The sequence below is a fragment of the Phascolarctos cinereus genome, unplaced genomic scaffold, assembly GCF_003287225.1.
Source record: "Phascolarctos cinereus isolate Bilbo 61053 unplaced genomic scaffold, phaCin_HiC Scaffold_2;HRSCAF=192, whole genome shotgun sequence".
NCBI classification, from domain to species: Eukaryota; Metazoa; Chordata; class Mammalia; order Diprotodontia; family Phascolarctidae; genus Phascolarctos; species Phascolarctos cinereus.
In genome coordinates, this window is record NW_027555625.1 from 368520360 (window position 1) to 368544212 (window position 23853).

The window sequence follows — 23853 nt, forward strand, 5'->3', positions numbered from 1 at the left end:
CTTTCCTAATATGTGATAACCATAACTGGGTATAGTACTACAGGTTTGGTTTGACTACATTGGAGAATGTAACCTAGAATCATAATCTCCCTTGTCCTGGTCATTCAGCTTCTGTTAATGCCACCTGAGATCCTAAGGTCTTGAGTCAAGAGCTTAAATTAAAATTCTCTAAGGATTTGATCAAGGCTTTTTAAATGTGGTTTAGATGACAGCCCATCCATGCCTTCTCATCCCATTTCACTCTTGTTCATGCCCTAGTTCTTCCTCTTCATTCTACATTTATACAGGTGATTCTTTCAATCCAAAGTCAAGACTTTACTTTTATCCCTATTCAATTTCATCTTATTACATCTGGCTCACCTTTCTAGCCTTTCCAGGTATTTTTGAACCCCTTCCCTCAAAACTTCCTCCATGTTCTGAATGCCAAAAACAGAACATTTCTCATGCTTTAGAGCGAGTATTACTGTCTTTGGAAGTCCCCCCTTCATTTTTTTATTATTATTTTTTTTTTTGGTGAGGCAATTGGGGTTAAGTGACTTGCCCAGAGTCACACAACTAGTAAGTGTTATGTGTCTGAGGCCCTATTTGAACTCAGATCCTTCTGATCACCAGGGGCAGTGCTCTATCTGTAGCACCACCTAGCTGCCCCTAAGTACCCCCTTCAGATAAGCTACTCCAATCCTTATCCCAATTTCTTCCACATAATGACGTTGATTCTGCTAAACAGATAGACTCTCTCTTCTTCTTCCCATTGTAGCGGATCCAGGAAGACTTGCAAGAGCTTGAAATTAAGATTGAAAACCTGAAGCCCCTAGTTCAGGCAAATCCCAGACACCAGCATGAAATCAGCCAACTTTCATCTGATTATCAGACCCTGAAGAGGTCTCTGGAGGTAAGTTACCAAACATTAGTAAAAGTAGCAACATACACATACTTTATATTTTGCAAAATGCTTTCACATATGTTATCTTATTGAATCCTCATAATAACTCTGTGAGGTAGTGTAAGTGTTATTATCCTGATTTTACAGATGAGAAAACTGAGGCTTACAGAGGTTAAATCAGTCAATAAATATTTACGTTCCAGTCACTGTACTAAGTACCAGGGATATAAAGAAAAATAAAAGACAGGCCTTGCTCTCAACCCAAGATCACATAGCTAATAAGTTACAGAATTGGGTTTTATGGCTTCGAATCCAATATTGTTTTGGCAAACCAATGATAAAGGATGTTACCCATTACCCAACAGAAAGGGTATGTACTCTGTGTCAAATGAGACATCTGTTTTTTTGGACATGGCCAATGTGCGAATTTGTTTTGCTTGACTATGAACGTTGTTAAATAATTTTGCTTTGCTCTTTTTTGCATTGTAGAGGGAGAAGTGAGAAGGAAAGAAAACAAATGATTGTTAATTGGAAATTTTTAACTTTAAAATACATTTAAAAAACCAGTAGTGGGGAGGAATTTTTAGTGATTATATCTACTCTCTTACTAATTTCTTCTTGTGCTTAGTCACATCTCAGAACTTGGGGTTGAAACCATGAAGTAGAACAAAAGTGTGTGTCTTTGTGCAAGTCATTTCATCTAGTCCATTTTATGGTGAGGAAACAAAAACCAGAAGAGGTGTTTTCTCAGTTCCAAAATTCCTTCTGTAGATTCAACATTCTTGCCTTCTCAGATTCCTTCAAACTTTAAATCACGCAACATGCTCTCTCTTATCTAACCCAAGCTGAGACTGAATAATAATAATAATAATAATAATAATAATAATAAATAACTATAACTCATACTTCCATAGCATTTTATAGTTTACAGTGGGCTTTTCTCCTGTGAGGAAATGAACAGTGAAGATAGTTGGTGAAACTATATTATCCTTACTTTACGAATGAAGAAATTGAGGCTCAGGGCGTGAAATGTCTCTTCTTCTAAGGGCACATAGTATGGCAGAGCTGAGCTTTGAACCCACATCTCCTGATGCTCAATCTTGTGCTGTTTCCATTATCTTATGTTGCCTCTCATGAATCCGTGCCTTTGGCGTTACTAGTCACTCTGGGTTCACTGGCTGGGTCCTTCTATTATAGACTCATTGCCCTAGATTCCATGGAGAGATACAAAGGAAAGAAAAAATATGATTCCAGCCCTCATGGAACTTAGAGTATTTAGCACAGTTGCTGGCCCCAGAATAGGTGCTTAACACATTTCCAGATTACTTTCACGTAGGAATTGTTTCATTCTTTGGGTTTGTGTACTCTTCATTTAGCAGTGGGTGGCATGTAGTAAATGCTTAATAAGGATAGGATTGAGTTTATTAGTTGAATGATACAGGAGACATGACACAGGATTATTGTGGGAAAAAAATGGTTTATGACCCTTAAAGTGCTATAGAAATATTATCATTGGTATTCAGTAACATGAGAAATTTGAGAAATTATAAGTGCAATTGAATGCATTATAAACTCTTCAATTCAGCAAGCATTCATTAAGCGTCTACCATATGGAAGGCCCTGGCACTACAGGAGATCCAAAGATAAGAAAGATATGTATAAGCACATGCATATTTATGTGACAAATAACTTTTATACCAAAGAGAGGGCCAAAGTTCAAAGAAGAGGGCCAAGCAAAATGTTATGAGAAATTTTAAGAAGGCTATATCCCAAGGAGAGCCTATACTACATATATACATCAAGAAGATAGCGCCTGAATTGGGCCTTGAGGGAGAGATTTCAGTATACAGAGATGGGATTGAAGGAACGACTTATCTAGTATTTACATCTGGATAAGAGGTGACCAGATGCCTTTGTGCCTTTCATGTGGTTGACACTAAATAACTCCTTATTAAATTGAATTGATTTTGTTATGGGTATATGAGACATAAAGTAACCAGAAGTCAATTCAATATAATGCCATAAAATGGTGAGTTTCATAGAATATCAAAGCTGCAAAAGACCTTAGGATTCTTCTGGTAACCTGCTCATTTTACAGATTTGGAAGCTAAGCCAATAGTCAAGAAAAAGGGAAGGGGAAGAAAGGGAAGGTGAAGGGAGAGGAGAGGGAGGAGAAGAGACAAGTATTTATTAACTGTCTATTGTGTCAGGCACTGTGCTAAGTACTTTACGTATACAATTATCTCATTTGATCCTCACAACAACTCTGTGAGAGAGGTACTATTTTACAGTTGAGGAAACTGAGGCAGGCAGATGTTAAGTGTGAGAGGCTGGATTTGAATGCAGGTCATTCTCACTCCAGGCCTAGTGGTTTTATCCACTGTGGCATCTAGCTGCCTCAGTCACAGAGTAAATTAGAAAGCAGAGCTAGGATATCTTTCTTCTGTTCCCTTTATTACCTCTTAATATTAATAAATTAGCTATTTGTCCAAGCTTGGTGCTAATATACTAGGTGCCCTCCTGGTTTTGTAGGTAATTATGGAACAAAGCCAGCAGCATGTTCGGGAGCACTGGACATTCAACCATAAACTGTGGGAGCTCCAGCGGTGGATTGGGATGGCCAAACAAAAACTGGAATCTTACCAAGGGGATGAAAACCAATGGAAGGTGGATGGCCAATCTGTAGAAGATATTGAGGTAAGTAGACTTTCTCCTTAGGAATGGGATTTCACTTACTGGAAAACCAAGCTGCAGAGGCTTAAAATGTAGTTTTGAAAAAAAAAAAAGAGTTCTGGGTGCAAGTGAGCTAAATCTTGATTTAGGTAGAGTATCAAGTGGGAGCCACTTCTGTTCATCAGTGAGTTTTCTAATGACTTCTTTGGATTTTGAACTAGATTTCAACAACACAATTCCGTGGTTGAAGTAACTGAGGGATGATCAGCCTAAGATTCCATAGGTGGATGGGTAGAAGTAAATTTTGATTTATGTTCACAATGTAAATTAACACCCCAATTTTCTCTTTCTAAATGAAATTGCTTGTCTTCTGACTAGCTAAAGCAATATGCTTCTCTTTGAAGGAGGTGGAATCATAGAATGTTGGAGTAAAAATAACTGTAGAACATAAAAATCTATGAGAACATAGATTCAGGAAAGGAAATTTAAACCTAGAGCATTAGGCCTAGAAGGAATCTTACAACATGTAGCGTTAGAATATAGAATATAATACATTACAGCAGGAAAGGATTGCCAAGCACACAGTGTTAGAGCTGAAAGAGACTTGAGGATGGAACAATAGAAAATAAAACATTAGTACCAAAAAGAACCTTAGAGTTTTTCTGATCCAATACTCTCAGGGCAGTAGGAAAAGATCCAGAGGACATTTTCTGTTTTGTAAGAGTTTTCTATTCTAGTAAGAATCTCACTTAAAGTCAGCAAATGGATAGTGTGATGGGACAAAGGAATAGCTCCCAAATTTTTCTGACTTAACCACATCATTACCAGAGATATTTCACCTGCTTTTATCTTCAAGGTCTTTGGTGGTCCCTCCCTGCCCTCCTCTGCCTTACAAACCACCGCAAAGATGTTATTACTCCCTTTGCTCATGCTGCTTCTGTTCTGTTCCTTTTGGCTGCTTTTCCATGTCCTCTTTCATCTCTTCAGTAGAAGAGAAGTCTGTTACAGTAGAACCTTAGCATTATGAACTTACAGGACTGGAAAGAAGCTGGGAAATAACCTAGTTGCTCTCTTCATTTTGCAGATGTGGAAATGTTGGTGCAGAAAGAGAAGTGAGCTGTCCAAGGGTTAGGGAGTGAGCTAGTGATATAGCCAGGATTAGACTATAGCTCCCTTGTCTCCCTGTTCTGAACTTTTTCTACTGTACTGTCCATCTCCTTTGTAGCCCAGAACCTAGTTCCCTGGTATCCTCAAATGACTACTACATTTTTTATTGCACTTTGAGGGGAAAAAAGGCAAATGACAACAAATGAGGATTATAAGGTACTCATTTAAAATGAGCAAGCATCCCCAAAATGAATGGTTAGGACTTGGTAGACATTCATACTGATCTATGTTCTCGTATCTGGAGCAGTGAGCTTTGATATTCTGAAGTGTATCATGGGACTCATAGGCTATAGGAGGGGAAAAAGGACCTTTGGGTTCTCAAGTCCAATTCTCATTTGTGGAATCTGGCTATTGCCTGATGTATCAAAGAATAAAAATCTCTTCCTGTTTCTGGAACCTCAGAGTTTATAGTAGGTTTTTGTATCTACTATGTCTCATTTGGTCCTCACACTTCCCAGTTGAGAGAGTCCCTACTTAAAATCTCATCCCCATTTTAGAGATGAGGAAATTCAGAGAACTTCAGTGAATTTCCAGAGTTATAGTAGACATGACTGAAAAATGACTGAACCAGAATTTATAACAGAGACAAGACATTTAGGAAAACAGGGATTAATTTCACTGTTCTTTTCATTACATGCTGTTTACAGAGGCAGAAAAGAGAACTGAGGTATTTTTATTTCATTTTTTATGCCAGAAGATTTTACGTTGCTCTTCAGTAGAAAGAATATTCAATCTGGAGCCAAAGGACCCGGGTTCAAATCCCTCTTCTGACACTACCTGTGTGAGCTGGGGAAAGTCCCTTAACTTTCCTAGTCCTCAGTTAATTCCCTGAAGAATGGAGGGGGAGGGGTGTGGACCTCTGAGGTTCCTTCAGGCGCTACATCTAAGATCCTAAAATCATCAGTGAAAACATTCACATATTCAGACAAGAATAGAATGTGATTGTACACAGTTACCATAAACTCCATAATTATTGTCCTGCCCTCCAATGATCAATTTTAAAATGTTAGTAACAAAATTGACTGTTTATTTCCCCTCCTGGACTCCTTTAAAAATTATTGATATGCTTTGTTTTTATATCACCTGTATTTCCCAACATATTCTCCACTCTATGCCATCCCCCCCCAACCCGGAATATCCCTTATGACAAACAATATTTAAAAAGGAAAAAAAATAATTCCACGAAACTATGTGACGCATCAACCAAGTCTGACCTATGCAGTGCTACATTTGCCACTACCTTTCCAAAGAAAGGGAGGGAGAGAGAATGTCTATCTCTCCTAGCCATTATAATTTCATAGCATTTAGCTTGTCTTGTCTTGTTTTTCTTTTTATTTCTGTTGTTGTAGTCACTGTTTGTGTTATCTTCCTGGTTCTACTCACTACATTTTTCATCAGTCTGTATCTTCTCATGCTTCCATGAATTTATCACATTAATTATTTTATACATAATAGCATAAAAATAACATATGAGTAGCACAATAGTATTCCATCATGTTCAATCACAAATTTGTTTACTGACTGATGGACTGATTTAAAGTTTACATAGTCTGGCTCCCACTAAGTTTACTTTATATGTATATCGTACTGTTCCCTTCAGGCATTTTTTTCATTCCTTTCTTGAAGGAAGAAGCATCCCTTCTTCATTCCAACCCCTTCACTTATGTCCTTGGCCCTATCCCTTCCCATCTTGTCTAGGAACTTGCCCTTTCAAATATCTTCTTCCTCTATCCAATCTTCAGTCTCTTCTTATTTTCTGGCTCTTTCCCTGCTACATATAGACATGTTCAGATCTCTATCATACTTTAAAAAATCTTTAACTTGACCCTGACATCCCTTCAAGTTATAATCCTATATCTCTTCTCCCTTTCATAGCCAAACTCCCAGAAAAGGTCATCTATACTTATTTCTACTTTGTCACTTCCCAACTTTTTGTGATGAGGCTCTTGACCATACTACTCCCATTACTTATGGAAACCACTCTCTCCAAGGTTACTAACAATCTTTTAACTGCTAAATCTGATGGCCTTTTCTCAGATCTTATCTTTTTGCTGTATCACCATCCATGTCCAATCCAATATGGGCAGATGTACTCTCAATGCTCTGTCCTTGGTCTTCTTTTTTTTCTGTCCTGTTTTTATTGCAGAAAATTTCCATGAGTTTGATTATCATCTCAATGAAGATAACTCCAAATCTATGTATCTATCCTTCATCTCTCTCCTGAGCTTGAGTCTGCTCTCGTACATCACTAACTGCCTTTTGAACATCTCCAACTTAACTCAAGATGTCAAAAACAGAACTCATCATCTTGTCCAACCCACCTCTCTTCCAAACGTTCCTATTTCTCTTAAAGGCACCACTGTCCTTCCTGTCACTCATGTTCATAACCTTGGTATCATCATCATCTCTTCAGTCTTCCTCACCACTTATATCTAATCAGTTGATTCCATCAGTGAATGTTTAATAGAGAACTTAAGTCAATGGAAAAGATACCCTGCTAAAATTGCTCATCCTTTTAAAGAGGAAAGATTATTTGGTTCTAGATCAATCCCCACTTCCCATCCCCAATCTAATGAATGACTGGCAGGTATCTTACTTGTAAATTATAAATTTTGACATTGAGCCACTCGTCTTTCAGAGGCTGGTGGCTGAATTCCCTGATAAGGAGGTACAATTGCACTTGATCGAAGCTCATGGCCAACTGGTAATGGAGACATCATCTCTTGAGGGAGCAGCTCTTGTCCAGGGGGAATTAAAGGAACTGACGGAGTCTTGGAAGGCTCTGAAGTTGCTTCAGGAAACATTGTTGAGGTAAACAGATATCTAAGACATTTTCTTTCCATTTTCAAACGATGCTTGTGACCCAATATTTAGAAAGACAGATGAAGCTTTTGGTGAAATAATTTGAAGTGTTTTAAAAACTGTGTCATACATATGTAAATGGCACACATATGAGGATGCCCAGGGCCACCTTCATTACAGACTCATTGTATTTGGTTAGAGCTCTGTTTCTCTTATTGCAGAGCCTTGCATATAGTATTTTCTTCAATGGATCCTTGATCTCATTAATAATGTGAGCATTATCTCTACCAGTGTAAATGTTTTATATGATTCTTCTTAGTAATATGCTGTAGCCTACTTATGTACTCTTATCATACATCTTTCTATAACCCTTTGGTCCACTGCAATTCCCTTTAAGATCATGGTATCTCATTATTAATTACCTATCAGCATCAACAAGAGAATATTGATATTAAAAAGGTGGAATTTTGTGGCAAGGAACATGGTGGGATCGCTAAAGACTGTCTAGTTTCCAAATGGGATCCTGCCCACTATCTTACTCTGATTCACATCTGGATCCACCTAGCTTATTGTCCATTAGCAATGCCTTCCTAGATATGCAAACTAATAGAACAACTCACTGGGCTATCCATCCAACTACATATGGTGGATTGCACAACATGCCAATAAAATGTTCATGAGTTCAATAGAAGAAGTTCAACTAATATTTTCTGACTCAGTATCCTATTGTAAAGCCCTATAGTGAGTATGTATACTTTAAGAACATGGCAACTTTCAGTACATCCAAGTACTTATTGCAATGAGCCATGTTTTCCAAAAGGGATTCTGACTACAGCTATTTATTTTTGTTTATTCATTTTTAATGACAGTTAAGTTGATTTTGCATTTCATAATCTACTTTGGAATGACTAAAGACAGTTTCAGGTGCCACAGACTTTTTATTGAGAATACTTTCTTCAAAGTGGTTATCTAATATTGTCTTTTAGGTAATATTCACAGTGTCTATGTTTTTAGTTTCCATTGGTTTAATGGATAGGACTTTGATCTATGTCCAAATCCCAACTCTGCCATTTAAAACTTTTGTAAACTTAGGCAAATAGTTTTATGTTTTTTGACTTCAGTTTCCTCTCTTGTAAAGTGATGATTGGAATAGATGATCTCTAAGGTCCTTTTCAGCTTTCTCATGAAACTATATGACCATTAGTCATTTGTCTTACTTTATGAGAACTATTCCTGTTCTTACAATGTTATTTTTCAACCTAATTTTTACAAATCATATCATACTTTTAACACAGCAAGGGAGCTTGCTATTCAAAGAAATTGTATTGTGAATCCTTTGCTGAAGCAAAGAATTCTTTTGGTATCATGAACTATCATTGCCAAATGTGTCTTTTGGACATAGGAAGATCTGGATTTTCAGACATTAAGTTTGCTTAATGAAAAAGACATCTTTATCACATCCTCTGAAACGTATAGTAATGCTAGCTGTGCATTGGCCCTGTACTGCCATCAGTTAAGTTCTATCAGCAGACTGCTGCTCCTTTGGTCCCATGTAAAGGTTGCAGTGCTGTGCTGGACTCCAGGAAACAAAATGCTAATTCTCATTTTGCCACTGCCTTTCTGTGGGGACTTTGGCAAGTCATTTTCCTTTTGTAGCTCTCTGTTTCCCCCATTGTAAAGTGAGAAGGTTGGGCTAGGTGAATAAAGTCCCTTCCAAGTCTCATATTGTGAAGATGTGGAGGTTAGGCTGTCATAAGCCATGAGAGAAGAAGCCTCCCATTCTCTCACTTATGGGGACTAGAGATAGAAGGCTTTGTTTTCATTTTTTTCCTTGGCTGTAGACATTAAAGATGATTTTTTTTTACTTTTTATTTTTATTTTTTTAATATAAATTTATTTATTTTTAATGTTTTCAACATTCACTTCCACAAGTTTTTGAGTTCCAAATTTTCACCCGATCTCCCCCTCCCCCCACCCCAAGATGGCATGCATTCTGAATATCCCTTCCCTTAGTCTGTCCTCTCTTCTATCTCTCTCCCCTTCTCTCATCCCCTTCCCCTTCTATTTTCCTGTAGGGCAGGATAGACTTCTGTCCCCATTTTCTATATTTCTTATTTCCCAGTAGCATGTGAAAACTTTTTTTTAACATATGTTTTTAAAACTTTAGGTTTCAAATTTTCTCTCTCATTAAAGATGATTGATACCTGAGGATGGTTCCTCCACTGCAAAAATCTCAGCTCCTCTTTCATGAGTTACTGTTGCTGAAGAAATTTATGACCTAAGACTTTCTCCTACCTTAGGTCATCAGGTCCAGGAAACAGATACAGTACATCACTAGCCACCTCCTCAATGGTTTTCCAATTTGCTAGGACCTGCCAAAGCTTATGTTCCAAATGAAGAACTATTGAGAATCCATGGTCACTTCCAGGGTTTAGTGATGCTGCTAAATTGTCGGAGAAGAGTATAGTCAACAAGAATTTAGTAAATGCCTACTATGTGCCAGGCGCTGAGCTAAATACTGGGGATTCAAAGAAAGATAAAAGAGTCCCTGTTCTCAAAAAGCTCATAGTCTAATGGGGAAGACAACATGCCAACAACTATATACACACACACACACACACACACACACATATATGTATACACATACATATATACACAATGTATGTATACACACACATGATATACACAGGATAAATTTGGAGGTGATCACAGAGGGAAGACACTAGAATTAAGGAGGATCAGGAAAGGCTTCTTACAACAGGTGTAATTTTAGCTCATATTTGAAAGAAGGCAGAGAAGCCAGAAAGTAGAAGTGAGAAGGAAGAGAATTCCAGGCATGAGGGACAGCCAGTGAAAATGCAGAGTTGGGAAGTGGAGGATTGTATATGAGGTACAGCAAAGAGGCCAGTCTCACTAGATTGCAGTTTGTGGAAGTAGGTGTGAAAAGACAGAGATGGTAGGAATTCAGATATTATTATTCCCATTTTGCAGATGATGAAGCTGAGGGACAGAGAGCTTAAATGTCTGTTCTAAAGTTTTATATTTAGTAAGTGCCAGAACATGGATTTGAACCCTGGTCTTCTGACTCCAAATCCAGTCTTCTTTCTACTACACCACAGCTACTCTGAAGGGTATCTGGTTGTTTTTTTCCACAGCCAGAAGTGGAGACTGAGCATCAGTATTTCCCATATGACTAAGTCATGGTGATCAAAATCGATGGTTTGGTAAGACAACCATTGGCTTTCAAAATGTTTTACTTACTGCTTTCAATATGGGGGAAGAGTGTCCCTTAAGAGGAATATTTTGCAATATTCCAAATATAGGGACAAAAAAGGATGTAGGATGTTTTTTTTCCACGACCTCTCAATATAAATGTGTTACACTCTACTCCCCTTTACCTCTTCATCATCATCATCATCAGTCAACATTTGTTGCATGCCTTGAGGGTCATGGGATTGAACCATTGGCTTCAGGGATGCTCATAGGAACTATCAAAGATATGAAATGGCTGGGGAGAGCTTGCTACCCAGTACTGTGTCTTGGCTTTCCAAAGATTTTTGTGAAATATGTTTCTTGTCTGTCTTTTTGTTGTCGCATGAGCCCGAACAGAGGAATATGTCTTTTGAGTCCCTCTGAAAGTGTGAGTCATAGATGCACATCAATATCATAATATTTATTGGATTGCTTTGTGTCTTCCAGCCTCATCAGGAAGTGGCAGCTAAAAAACAAGGAGTTGGATCCAGGGAAGAAATTGGTTTTTTCCAACAGTATCCCAAAGCGTGGGTTTCTCCTCGATGCTGTGGACTCTGTTCCTAGGCACCGGAGTAAGGTGAGTAAAGGTTTTGGGTAGTATTCTCTAAGGAAGAGAATGAGCACTAAGCAGGTGATTAGAGACTCTGGAGCCAAGTACCGTGGAGTATCAATTCCACTCACTCTCCAACTCCCACTCCCATTTTTCACCTAGAAAAATATACCAGAGTTCCATGAGGACCCTTGGGGTTCTCTTTGCTGAAGACCCTTCAAAATACTGAGAAAATAAAGGGGATTTACACAAGCTCCCTCTTCTCCCATTCTCTACATCTCAAAACCCCTTGACACCATTTTTTTACTGCGGTCTCTGATGAAGAGACTACTTTCCTACTGACCAAGGACAACCCTTCTACATGTACCTTTAATCCCATACTCTCCTGTTTTCTCTAGGAAAATGCCCCAATAATCACCCCTTCTTTCTAATCTTTAATCTCTTGCTAGCTCAACTGGTTTCTTCCCCACTACCTATCATCAAGCCTCCTCTGTCACAAAAACCTTCAGAGGACCCTCCTCTTCCCTCAGTCTATCCTGAATCTTCCCTCCCTTTTACAACTCGGCTATCACTATCTTGTGTGTCCTGACCTTTGCATAAGCTGTTTTCCATGACTGGTATGTTCTCCCTCCCTCTCCTTGGCCTCTTAAAATTCTCAGTTGCATTAAAAAATCATTCAAGTGCCATCTTCCATAGGCAGTTTATGCCGCCCCCAAAAAATGCTTTAAGAAAAAGCCATTTTACTTGTTGCCTCCACTTTTCTATCACTTCTCAGACTTTTGCCATCTGCCTTCTGGCTTCATCATTCAATGAGCTCTTTAATTTTCAAATTAGACATTCCTTTTTCTCAGTCCTCATCCTTGACTTTTCTGCAGTATTTGACCCACATTTGACACTGTTCATCACTTCCTGGGTCCTTTCTTTTTCTCTGAGTTTTTATTACAGAACTCTCTCCTGACCATTTCTTCTCAGCCTCCTTTGCAGGCTCTTCATCCACATCACACCACATAATTGTGGGTATACCCCAAGGCTCTGTCCTGGGCCATCTTTGTTTTACATTCTTTTGCTTGGTGACCTTATCCGCTTCCATAGGTTTAATTATTATCACTATGCAGGTGATTTCCAGATTTATATATGTGTCCCTATTTCTTCCTATGAGCTTCAGTCCTATTATCACCAGCTTTCTATTGGACCTTTCAAATTAGATATCGCATAGATAGCATGTCCAAAACTGCACTCATCTTTCCTCCAAAACCTACCTCTTTTGAATTTCCTTTGCTTTTGACAAAGGCTTCACTATTCTTCATGTCTCCCAGGTTTGCAGACTTGGCATTAACCCTAACTCTTCCTTTTCTTTCATGCCAAGTAGCCAGTCATTTGCCAAAATTTGTTTCTACCTCCAAGGCATCTCTTATATCCATCCACTTTTCGCTATCACCATATTAATTCAGGCCCTCATAACCTCTTGCCTGGACTATTTCGTCTCTCTTTCTCAAGTGTGTCCTCACTTCAATCCAACATCCACACTGCTACGAAGTGATTTTCCTTAAGTGAAGGTCTATCTATATCACTCTCCTACTCAAAAAAACTCCAGTGGCTCCCTATTACCCATGACAGTGATGTTCATCCTTTTTTTGTCCCTCTCCACCGCACATAAAGCTTCTCTATTCCCCACTACAAACAGAGCTTTATGGAGAAAAGGTAAACTCAGAATTCTATTGGAGCTTCTTCCCTCGAAATTTGGTTCTCTTCAGCTTAGTAAGGAAAAAGAAAAGGATAACAATGATAAAAAATAATTCTTGTTCTACCAAAAAAGCTTATCATGAGGCTTATATAAAGATAGCACATTTGAAAGAATTTTGAAAGCATAACTTAGAAGGGGTTTACTATCCATATTATATTGGTGAAGAGACAGACTCTCCAAGTTAAGTGCCTTTCCCAAGACTGCAAAGTTATGAGGCAGAGCTGGGACTAGAACTCTAGTTTCCTAATTTGCAGACCAGCTATTCTTATTATGGGACGTTGATGAAGTACGATGGTCTCTTATTTTGACTTCGGTTTTCATCCCTATTGCTTCCCTGCTATCAAATGAAATTATAGATCTCCTGTCCACAGTAGTATTGCTATTTAGTGTGAAACTCCTGAATAATAATGATGGTTCTACCATCTACTGCCAAATGGGACTCAATCCATAGCATCCTAAATATCCATAAATCTATTGGTACTCATTTCATTTGGGTGAGCTCAAGTAACTTCCTGTCTCTGATCCCCAGAACCATGCAAGTGGGAGAATATCACAACCATAGCAATCATGGTAACATAAGTGAAGGCTATGGGAGAAATTGAAAAAGTCTTTATAAATGTAAGATAATTTGCTTTACACTGATCCGTATGACACTCCAACTTTAGAGATAAGGAAAATAAGGACTAGAGAGGAAATGTGACAGATCTGGTTCTTAAATTCAGATCTTCTGACTCCCAGCCTAGCACTAGGATTAGTAGCCCCCTACGTATGGGAAGCATGACATATGATTGGATTCTCACTGTTCACAAGTGATTGGGCTCTTGACTTCCAGAATGAACTAGTAGCATTTTGACTATGCAGGGCCCCTGGGTCTGGGCTTTTTGAAAAATGAAAATACATTGTTGACTCATATACTCCAGGAAGGCCTTACCCAAATCAAAACTGATCTTGGATGCATTCAATATGCCTTACTAAGGCATGCCAAGGGAGACCGCTTTCTCTCAAATGGAAGCGAGGAAACTGATAAGGGAGGTAGAATGTTAATAACTTACACTCAGTAGCCTAGACATATAACACCTTAATTTTCATAGCCCTTCAACATCCATTATTTCATTTGATCTTGACCATAACTTTGTGAAGTAGACAGGGAAGAGATTATTCCTTTTCATTTTATAAAACTCATCAAATGATCTCATCATCTCTCATCAATTCAGTTCATTTGTATGCTAGTGATTTCTAAATCTATCTGTCTGGTCCTAACATCTCCCCTGAACACCAGTCATATATTACTACCTGCTGTATAGCTACTCTTGGACATCTCAAGTCAGACTTTTCATATTCAAATTCAAAATATTCAAAACAAAACTAATATTTTTCCTAAAATCTATCCCTCCTTCAAATTTCCCCATTTCTATTAGATGACACCACTATCCTGACAACTTGATGCTATCATAGGTGAGATTGAACAAAAGAGTAAACTGAGACAATTCTCTGACCAAGATAACATTTATTAACAGAGGCAGGCTACCTGTCAATGAAGGAGTCAGTGGATTACCTCCATTTATGCCAAAGGCCCCAAGCTGACAGCTCCCATTTTATATGTTTCGGGGCATACAGAGCAAAGAACAGAACTAGATGACATCACAGTATTGAGGGCAAAATGATTGGTTACAGAGCTGAGGCACAGGGAACAATATGACTGGTTGGAAGTTTGATAATAGGGGCTAGCAATGATCCCCTCCTTCTCTACTGAGACTAAGTGCTCATTGTTTGAGTGCAGATAAAAGACAGCACCAGACTTTTTGGACAACAAACCAGACATCCTTGAGAGGTAATTTGGTGGTATAAAGATATTAGACCCAATTCCTTTGTGTTCACATGCATCCACCAAAGTCAGCTAAATTCCTTGAGGCAAGAATAGATCAATGATTTGTAGGAAATCTGGATTTTTAAATTCAATCCATTATAGACTAGCTGAATTCTAAACCAAGTTCAGAGACAGGGAACCATGAATTAAGCAGTTAAAATACACCATCAATTAATGGTAAATAGGATTAATAAATAAATGATACAGTATCAATTTTAATCTTCTCAGTGCTATCATTGATTTTTTTCCCTAAATCTCCATTTATAATTAGTTGATACGTTTTGGTGGTTTTGCTTCCACAGCTCTTCCTATATCTTCTCCCTCCCAAATCCCGCCTCCATCTACTTACATAGCATCTGCTCTAATTCAGGCCCTGAGCACCTTTCACTTTGACTCAGTAATCTCCAAATTGGTCTCCTTACATCCAATCTCTCCCTTCTCCAACCCATGCTCTACACAGTTTCCAGAATGAGACTCCTAAAACGCAGATCTGACCATGTCATCACCCTTTCTCCAAGTATCTTTAATATTTCAGTCTTATTTCTAGGATAAAAATAGGAATTCCTTTGATTGACATTTGAAGATTTCTGTAACCTGGTTTCCACTTACTTTTTCAGTCTTATTTCCTAGTATTCCCCTTCATGGATTCGTTGCTCTAGCAAAACTAGCCTGCTAGCTATTTCTGGTACATGGCATTCTGTCTCTTATCTTTGGACATTTGCACAAGTGATCACCTATGTCTGAGAGAATGTACCCTCTACCTACCTCTGCCTTGTAGAATCCATAGCTCTCTTTACAGTATAGCTTTACTTACACCTCTTATATGAGTGAAACATTGGACTATTCCACTTCCCCTTGAGAGGCAGAGAATTCTCTCCCTTGAAATTACTTAGCAAATACTTTTCATTTTTCACATGTACCTGTTGTATCATCCTGGTAAAATTAAGCTTCTTGCAGTGAGGGATTCTTTTGTTTCCCCTTTATATTTCCAGCACTTAATTTGCTGCCTCAAATATAGGAGGTACGTAATACATCTTTGCTGAATTGAACATCCCTACTTGTTTCAACCAATCTTCTAATGGCATAATCTTAAAATTTCACCATCTTTGTTGCCCTCCTGTGGATGCACTCCAAATTATCAATGTTCTTCCTAACATATAGTGTCCAGAACTGGTGGTCTGATCAGGACAGCATACAGTGGAACCTCCCTCCCTTCTTCTGGAAATTCTGCCTCTTCTAATGCAGAATAAGATGGGATTACAAAGCTGGGGGAAGGGGTATTAAACCTAATTGTAGGATTTTACATTTATCTCTATCGAATAACACATTATTAGGCTTGGCCCATCATCATAGTTACTTGAGCTATGATTGTGATTTCTTAATCTACCATCCAATGTGCTTTCATTTCACACTTCAATTTGTTTCATCTGCAAATTGGGGGTGCATACCATATATGCTTTTATTAACATCATTAATAAAGTATCAAATAATACAAGATACTAATCCTGGGACGCTCCAGTAATGACCTCTCCTCAAATTGAGTTAAAATACTCTTTGGGTCTAGTCTTCCAAACGGCTCTGAATCTAATTAATTGGACAGTAGTATAATCCATAACTTACTACCGTGTCCACAAGTATCACATTAGAGACTTTGTCGGATTCTTTGCTAAAATATAGATCATTTATAATTATGGCCTGCCCCTGATTTGCCAGTCTTTTAAATCTGTCAAAAAATGAACTGAAGTTAATCTGGCATGTCCTGTTCAGGAAGGTTCTCTGTGATCACCACCTTTATAAGTGTTCATTAGCTACTATTTTGCCCTAGAATTTTGTCAGAGATTAAAGACTAGCTTATTGGCTTATACTTTGCAGACTCTACTTTTTTCTCCTAACCTCAGCCTTGTGGGGGCTCTCTAATTCTCCATAATCTTTTGCAGATTCCCTGAAAGAGGTCCAGTAATCATATCTCAGAGCTCTTTGAGGACCCTGTGATATGGTTCATAACAGGGCCCGGTAATTATTAATCTTGGGTTTAAACTCCCTATTAACCAAATTGTCTCCTAAGTCTTACCAGGCAGATAAGAAAGAATCAAAATAAGAGTTAAGCAGTCTGTCTTCTCTCCTCCATCTATTATCATAGTCTCATCCACCCCAACCAGTGGTCCTATTCCTTCTTTGATCCTTCTCTTTGCCCCTAAATAGCTAAAAAAAAAATTTCTTGATTGTCTTTAGCATTCCTCACCACCTCAGCTCATTCTGGGTATCAATATCCCCTACATTATTCTTATATTGGAGAAGGAAATGGCAAACCACTCCAATGTCTTTGCCAAGAAAACCCCATTGACAATATTAGCATGCTATGGTCCATGGTCAGACGTGACTGAATGACTGAACAATACTACGTTATTCTTACAGAAATGTGGCATGATTTTGTATTTATTCTGTCATTGCCAGTCCTTGATTCCATCTTCTGCATGTCTTTTTAAAATCCTAAATTGATCATTGATTTTCCTGAACATCCATATCAATCTCTTTATACACATTTCCCTTTTTTCCTTATTGTATTTATTTGTTTTTAGAATTCTATCCTTGAAAGCTTCCCATTCCAATTGGGTCTGATTTCATCTTGAAGCTACTACTCCTGTAACCTAGACTATTTTTAGAGATTAGAGTCTTTGATTGAAACAGGAATGATTTTAATTAAAAAAGTCTTTTCCCATCCCTAGATCCATGATTTTATTTAAAAGTCAAAATCCCAAATAGAAGTGATCGCTTTGCTCTCTGTCCTGTTTCTAAGAAATTCCAAATAACTATTGGAGAAAGTAAAAGTGAAGGCTGAGCTAATAAGAAATTCAGCACTCTTTCTTCTATGTATATGAATTGAATGACTTTTCATTCTGAGTCTTCCTTTCTCCATTCTTGTCCTTTCTAAAATGGAACAAGGAAGACCAGCTGGCAGTGATTGATTTTCATATCCAGTGCTTTCTCCTTATGTAGGGAAGTCTGTCCGAAGAAGAAGAAAGCAATGACGATTTCTCCAAACTCCTGAACGACTTTGAACAGTGGTTGAAGGTGGAAAATATCAAGTTGGTCAAGATCATTGCCATGAAAACTTCCAATGCTAAGGACTCCAAAATAAGAAAAGACAAACTGAAGGTATGTTTCTAAGTAAACCCTTTTCCCTCTAGAGTTATTTTGGTATTATTAATAATTATTGGTGATTATGTTTATCACCATTTTAAATAATTGGTTAAAAATATATATTTCTTTACAGTTTACATAGCATTTCACACTCATCATCCCAGTTAATCAACAAAACAGCTCTGGGCTGTAAAAAGGGTATAACAGATATTGTAGTTTTTATCTTTTGGATAGGGAGATAAACTATTAGAGCTCAGTGGACCCTTAAAATCACAGAACAATCGCTTGGGTCAAACCTTAGCATCATAGAATGATCAAGTAGGAAAAGGTTTAGGGATTATGTAGTACAACTCTCTCACTTAGTATATGGGGACTGTCCTAGAGAGGCTAAGTGACTTTCAGAGACACAAAGCCAAAACCAGAACCCTGGGACTTTGATTCTTAGAATCAGTATGGTTTGCATTATATCATGCTGCCTCTTCTTTACTGTTAGCACTTTAAGAAGTATAGTCCAATTTGGAGGGGAAAAATGGTATGAGCTCTTATTTTTGTTTGTTCACTCATATTCTAGCCCTTTTATGGAATTATCTTGGAAAAGTCTTTTCTAGCATCCAGCCTCTGAGATCCAGGGTTAACAACAACAATAATAATCAGATAAATCTTATCTAAGCTTCATCCTAAAATTTTTATTTAACCATAGCTACTCTTCACCCATGATGTAATCTGTAGAACATTAAAGGAATAATGGAATTATTGTGAAAAATGCATCAATAGAAGGATAATGGCTCGTTCTGGGACTGTTTCTAAGTAAACCTTTTCTAGCCCCTCCCTCACACCAGGAGGTGAGCAGTGCAGTCCTTAAAAGGCTGCTCAGATACCCAGGGGGCTGCTGAATCCCACTGCTGTGTCCGGTGAGAAAACAACCCTATGTGACCTGGTCCACCTGTGCACAGGACTGTGACCACAATTCCCAGTGTGTCCGCACCTGCTTCTTTGTCACTTGCCAGTCACCACAGATCTTTGAGATAGGTAAAATGGTATGGGTGATGTCTTTTGATTCATGCGTAAATTGGATTAGGTGAGGCAAAGTTGCATGAAGTCGTCCGCCTCACTCTGTCCTCCAAAGTCATCACAGTCCAGTGACAGGACAGAATCAAGACAACTAGTGATGGCTCAAGGTGCCGTGGATGACCTTGGCATCTCTGATATCTAACCAGGCTCTAAGCACTCCACGGCGCCTGCTTCAGCTGCCTTCAGGGCCATTGGAACAGATTGTTCTCATCTACCCATTCCACCAGGGGAAGTCTTCATGTGCTTGGGGTAGACATCCCTCTAACTCACCAACAGGTTTGAGACCCTCAGTGACCCTCAACCCGGTTCAGCCCTTCTGCCAAAATGGCTTACCAGGGTGTGGCAGCTGCGCATGCCACAGGTGAGAGTTAGATGGAACAGGTGGACACCAAAGGTGGAAAGCAGCCCTGAAAAGGGCTCAGCAGCTATCACACCAGAGGAATTAGTCTTCCCTGAACGCACCCTACACTCCTGGCAATGCACATTTCCTGGCAATACACATTAAGCAAAAGGTCCAGGGCAGTAAGGGAGGGCAGGGGGATGGTGGGAGGAGTCCTAGACCTAGGCCCTGTCCAGCACCTTTTGCCAGACATGGGGGACTTGGCTACAGTGCTGCCACCCTACAGTCAAGCAGTCAACCCAGAGGATCAGCGGCATGGATAAGGTTCTTTGCCCCTAGCTGTTGCCATTAAATGGTGAGCATTATTATTGATTGCTACCCACTACTACCCTAATACTTACTTTCCTATACCTGTATTACTCCATCCCAGCCACCTGGGAGCAAACTATTGCCAACCTCCATTTTTCAATATCTGATCCTAATTGTCCTTCTATCAACCCCTCCTATGTCCCACTCCAATCCACTCACCTCGTCCATTGTGCCCTCTGGAATTCCATAGTGAAAATTTTCCCTTCAATCTGGACCTCCCCCAACCTACCCCAGGCAAGAAGGTGGTATAGTGGTGGTGCTCCCGAGTGGAGCACTGGGCCTAGAGTTAAGAAGATCTGAGTTCAAATTCAGCCTCACTCATGTATTAGCTATATGACCCTGGACAAGTGACTGAACCCTCTGTCTGCCTCAGTTTTGTCAACTGTAAAGTAGGGATAATAATAACACTCATCTCCCAAGGTTGTTGTGAGATCTAAATGTGACAATATTTATAAAGCACGTAGCACAGTGCGGGGTACGTAACAGGTGCTTAATCAATGCTTATTCCTTTATCTTTCTTCCCACCCAACACACAAGTCCTGGAGGAGAAATGTGAGGCCATTTGCTGTACCTTTTTTTTCTTCCTTCTGTTCATCTCCAACCTTCTTAACATCACCCCACACTCTCTCTTCCTTTCCTCAGTAATTCTCCTTCCCAAAGCCATCCCCCCTACATGTGTCCTTGTTCCTAAACACCTCCTGTCTTCTCCAGTATGTTGCCCCTTCAGTCATTCCCTTCCCTCTAATCTTCACCATTTTCCTACAAAGTAGTTCAGAAGGGCATCTATAATAGATACCTCTACTTCTTCTTATTTCCTTCCTAATTTTTAGTCTGCTTCTGACCTCATCATTCAACTGAAACTGTTCTCCAAAGTTACCAATGATCTCTTAATTGCCTTTTTCTTAATCCCCACCCTTTTTGACTTCTCTGTAGCCTTTGACACTATCAACCTCCTCTCCTTGATATTCTCTTCTCTCTAGGTTTTCAGACCTCTGCTCCTGATGATCTGACTGCTTTTTTTTTTAATCAGTCTTATTTTATAGATCTTCATCAAAAAGGGCCCTGTCCTGAGCCCTTTTCTCTTCTCTTTCTATGCTATTTCACTCGGTAATCTCATCAGATCCCATGAATTCAGTTATAATTCTATGCTGATGATTCTAAAATCTCCTTATCCACCCTAAACTCTCTGCTGAACTTGTCTTGTATTTCCAACTGCTTATTAGACATCTCAGCCTTGATGTCCCATAGGATTGGTTTGCCTATCATTGCTCTCTTTCTGCTCCAATCCATCCTCCACTGAGCTACCCAAGTGATTTTCCTTATTTATTTATTTATTTATCAATCTATCTATCTATCTATCTATCTATCTATCTATCTATCTATTTATTTATTTATTCGTGCATGCATGAATGCATTCATTCATTCATTCATCCATTTAGGCATTCATTCATTCATTCATCCATTTAGGCATTCATTCATTCATTCATCCATTTAGGCATTCATTCATTCATTCATTTATTCATTTATTTTTAGGGCAGTTGGGGTTAAGTGACTTGCCCAGAGTCCCACAGATAGTAAGTGTCAAGAGTTTGGTCTGAGGCTGGATTTGAACTCAGATCCTCCTGACTTCAGGGCCAGTGCTCTATCTACTGTACCATCTAGCTGCCCCCCAAGTGATTTTCCTAAAGCACAAGTCTGACCATGTCACACAAACCCCCTCCCCCAGTGCTTTCAGTAGCTCCTTATAACCTCTAGAATCAAATAAAATCCTGTTTAATGTTCAAAACTTAATAACCTGTTGTCATTCAGTCATTTCCGTTGTATCTGGCTCTTCATGACCCTGTGTACCTCTATCCATGGGGTTGGTATGAGGGAAGACCAGACCAGCATTTATTTTTGTTAAACATTTTATCCCTGAAATAACAATAACATATCAATGTGGTCCTCTTCCCCTTTTTTTTTTGCTGATCTAATGAGAAGCGGAAAGCCACAGTGGCTGTGGGGACCCCATAGGAGCCCAGTTCCGTGAGCCCTGTCAGGGAAGCCTGGGGCAGGTCTGCAGACCAGCTGACACCTGGGTGCCAGGCATCTGTGCCTTCCTTTGAAAACCCTACACACACACACACACACACACACACACACACACACACACACACACACACACACTACATATATATATATATATATATATAAGTATGTATATATGTGTGTATATGTGTGTGTGTGTGTGTGTATTTTTTTTTCCCCTCACCCCACAAGTTAAGTTAGTGGCCCAAAGTTGCTGTTTCTACCTCCACAACATCTCCCCCATGGAACCCTTCTCGCTCTTCTCATAGCTAACACCTCACTTCAGGTTCTTCATTGCTGTGGTCTAGACTGTTGCCTGCTAAATGTTCTCCTTGCCTCAAGTCTCTCCACACTGCAGTCTGTCCATCCTCCACACAGCTGCCAAAGTGATTTTCCATAAGTCCAGGCCCCACCATAACATTCTTCTTAATAAAAATCCAATGGCTCCCTATTGGGACAAATTATGAGCTGACCTACCTTTTAAAGCCCCTCATAATCTGGTCCTAACCTATCTTTCCAGTTTCATTGTTTATTACTTCTCTCCCCCCCAACCACATACTTTGCAATCCAGCCAAACTCTGTTCCTTACATGGTACTCCGGCTCATGCCTCTGTGCCTTTGCACTGGCCATTTCCCATATCTGAAATCCATTCTAATGCTAACTTCCGGGGTGTCCTGGAGCCAACTCATACCAGCTGTAGAGAACTGACGATTTAACTTTTCGGCATGAACGCTTACAATTCAGAAATTGGCAGATTATACATCAGGGCTTGGTTTATTGTTTTGTTGATAGTCTAGATTTAATAATACAGATTAATGTGCTGTAATTATTTTTTTCAATGGAGCTGGTTGTTAAATATTTACTAACACACTCCTGCCTCCTTTGCAAACTACTGTATTCTTTCTATTTTCTTAATATTTATTTGTATATATGCATATATGTATCTATTTATATATTGTTTTGTTTTCTCTCCAATTACAATGCAAGTTCCTAGAGAGCAGGGTTTGTTTCATTCCTTGTATTTCTGTCCTAGCACAATCCCTGACACACAGTAGGTGTTTAATAAATTCTTGATTGATTAATAAATTGCTTCCATGGAATGATACAAATTGTCCTTCGTGCCTATCATGCATTTTCTCTTCATCTCTACCTTTCTTTTTCTTTTCTTTTCTTTTTTTTTTTTTGGTGAGGCAATTGGGGTTAAGTGACTTGCCCAGGGTCACACAGCTAGTAAGTATCAAGTGTCTGAGGCCGACTTTGAATTCAGGTCCTCCTGACTCCAAAGCCAGAGCTCTATCCACTGCACTACCTAACTGCCCCATCATCTCTCCCTTTCTTAATCCTTATTACAATTCTGCTTCATTTTCTATAAGATCTTCCTTCATCCCTATGATGCAGATGAGGAAACGGAGTTTCAAAGAAAGCACACAGTAGTTAGTGATTAGAGCTGGGATTATCAGCCCATTTCCCTTGACTCTAAGTAAGTCCTGTTCCCTTTTCCCTGCACCATACTCTCTCTTTAAATCTCCTTTGTTAAGGAGAAAAGAAAATATCAAGATGTAACCCATCATAATGTAAAATTCTAGAATTAAGACTCAGGCTCTTAATTCCTTATCCTAATTATTAATGACAAAATATAGTTCCCTCTCTGACCTTAAACAAGTCACTTAATTTCTTGGGCTGGAAATTTGTTTCACTCTGTCTTTTTGTGGGCTCTACAATTTGTTTAGAGTCATTTTTTCAAAGGTATTTGGAGGAGTTTGGGAGAGAACTCAGGTGAGTCCCTGCCTTTACTCCACCATCTTGGCTCCACCTCCACTTAATTTCTTTGGGTCAAACTTTCTCTATCTGTAACATAACCCAGAGGTGGACCAGCTCACCTCTAATCAAAGGTTCCTTCAACTGTCTTTTGATAAGACAGACACA

At 39.0% G+C, this 23853-nt stretch overlaps 1 protein-coding gene across 1 annotated transcript in view; it reads left to right on the forward strand.

Annotated features, from left to right (window-relative positions):
• SYNE3 (spectrin repeat containing nuclear envelope family member 3) overlaps positions 1 to 23853 on the forward strand; it is a 191368-nt gene that overhangs the window by 128330 nt on the left and 39185 nt on the right. Inside the window, 5 exon segments of the mRNA XM_078150426.1 lie at positions 758 to 892; positions 3416 to 3580; positions 7362 to 7534; positions 11225 to 11354; positions 17936 to 18094. Of these exon segments, the coding sequence (XP_078006552.1) occupies positions 758 to 892; positions 3416 to 3580; positions 7362 to 7534; positions 11225 to 11354; positions 17936 to 18094 (762 nt within the window).